Here is a 2,500-nt window from a genome sequence, read left to right as displayed (position 1 = left end):
AACTCTGACATTTGACATCTGACATCTGACATCTGACATCTGACATTTGACATCTGACATCTGACATTTGACATCTGACATCTGACATCTGACATCTGACATCTGACATCTGACATTTGACATTTGACATCTGACATTTAACATTTAACATCTTACATTTGACATCTGACATTTAACATCTGACATCTGACATTTGACATTTGACATCTGACATTTGACGTCTGACATTTGACATCTGACATTTGACATCTGACATTTGACATTTGACATCTGACATTTGACATCTGACATCTGACATCTGACATTTGACATCTGACATTTGACATCTGACATCTGACATTTGACATTTGACATTTGACATTTGACATTTGACATTTGACATCTGACATTTGACATCTGACATTTGACATCTGACATTTGACATCTGACATTTGACATCTGACATCTGACATTTGACATCTGACATTTGACATCTAATATCCGACACCTGACGTCTTTACATTCTGAACCCCAACCAGTGATCTCAGGCATTCGAGGCACTCCACACATACCACTTCAGAGGCCCAGGTGTCGCCATTGCAGCAGGCGTAACCAGCAATGGCTCCAAGCACCAGCAAGGACCGCAGGTACACTTCACTGCCTGTGTATGCGTCAGAGTATATAGGATGTGAATGGTGTATATGTGTATGCGTCAGAGTATATAGGATGTGAATGATGTATATGTGTATGTCAGAGTATATAGTATGTGCATGGTGTATATATGTATGTGTCAGTGTCTATAGTAAATGAATGGTGTGTATGTATATGTGACAGAGTATATAGTATGTGAATGGTGTATATATGTATATATGCCAGGGTATATAGTATGTGCATGGTGTATATATGCATGTGTCAGTGTCTATAGTATGTGAACGTTGTATATATGGCATGGCCAGTGCACGTGGAATGGTACACTGGACCAGAACGACCTGTGTGTATGTGAGTGTCCACCTACGTACACACGTATATGGTGTAGAGTGTGCGTTCATGCGTGTATGATTGACTTAATCCATGCTTGCATGAAGCAAACGTTTCGTATATGGTGGATGCGAAGAGAGGTTATTTTAGGGTTCAAAGTTTTAGGGTTTAGGGTTCATAAACCTCCCCTCGCGTGTCGGAAACAACATCTCGAGACGCTTGTGATTGGTTTCCCAGCCCATAGCTTCTCAGAGCCAGATCGATCGCGATCACATAGGGATATGACTCATGCTCGAGAACATCACTCTCATGCCCAGTCACACACACAACGCCACAGTACTGTAGGTCCCCTACGACAACCCCTCAACAAACCCAATATATATACCGCCTGAAAGGCCGACGACAGGGGAGCGATCCATTTTAAGTATATTAGATACGACTGATGGCAAACACGTTTTTGTTTATTATTCATGTGTGTAACGTGAAGAGATTGTTCCGGCAAAGTCGATATATAGTCAATGGTAGTGAGCGATAAGTCAACAGCTATCAGAAACAAGTCATAGCCAACACACACACTATAGACCAAGCAAAGACATAATATATCGCAAGCAAACACACACACTACAGATCAAGCAAAGACATACTATATAGCAAGCAAAGACATACGCTATAGCAAGCAAACACACACACTATAGACCAAGCAAAGACATACTATATAGCAAGCAAAGACATGCTATATCGCAAGCAAAGACATACGCTATAGCAAGCAAACACACACACTATAGACCAAGCAAAAACATACTATATAGCAAGCAAAGACATACGCTATAGCAAGCAAACAAAGACAAACTATATAGCAAGCAAAGACATACTATATCGCATGCGAACACACACACTACAGACCAAGCAAAGACATGCTATATAGGAAGCAAACACACACACTTTAGACCAAGCAAAGACATACTATATAGAAATCAAAGACATACTATATAGCAAGCAAAGACATACTATATAGAAAGCAAGGACATCCGCTTTAGCAAGCAAACACACACACTACAGCAAGATATACGTACTCCCGGCAAAGTCGATATGCATTTCCCCTGGGCCACTGAATAGGATCAGTGCGATGGAGAAGACCATTGCCGGACCGCAGTTGCACACGACTTGGATCCAATTACGCTGACCACCTAAGTACAATAGAACCAACAGTGAGTATCTAAAAGCTAAACCCTAATAAGACCAACAGCGGCTATCTACAAGATTAACCTGAGGGCACGGGTTGTGTGGATGTGTAGGTAAGAAGTTGTACACAAGGGCTGAGACGTATACAAGACGACGTGTGCTACATGATACTTTAAACTGATACACTAAGCATAGGTACACACAACGATTCCCGTCATATCTATGGGTCATGTTAGTCTTATACTAACGATTTAGAACTGATATTCCGATGCTCCACAGTATTGTGGGTGCAGATGCATATGCCGGAATATAGTGCATGAAGCACACGTATATGTACATGCACACACACACACACATATAT

The 2,500-nt window shown here is 41.2% G+C and overlaps 1 protein-coding gene across 1 annotated transcript; it reads right to left on the bottom strand.

The window, feature by feature from the left end:
* Positions 1–156: 156 nt before the first annotated feature.
* SARC_14297 (hypothetical protein) lies at positions 157–459 on the bottom strand (the record flags this gene model as incomplete). The annotated part of the gene is made up of 1 exon (XM_014291573.1): positions 157–459. A coding segment is annotated over one exon (303 nt), but the record flags the coding sequence as incomplete, so codon positions are not given.
* Positions 460–2,500: the final 2,041 nt, after the last annotated feature.

This window comes from Sphaeroforma arctica (assembly GCF_001186125.1).
Source record: "Sphaeroforma arctica JP610 unplaced genomic scaffold supercont1.4417, whole genome shotgun sequence".
NCBI lineage: Eukaryota > Ichthyosporea > Ichthyophonida > Sphaeroforma > Sphaeroforma arctica.
Note: the sequence above shows the minus strand (reverse complement) of the source record. Positions and strands in the feature narration are given on the sequence as shown.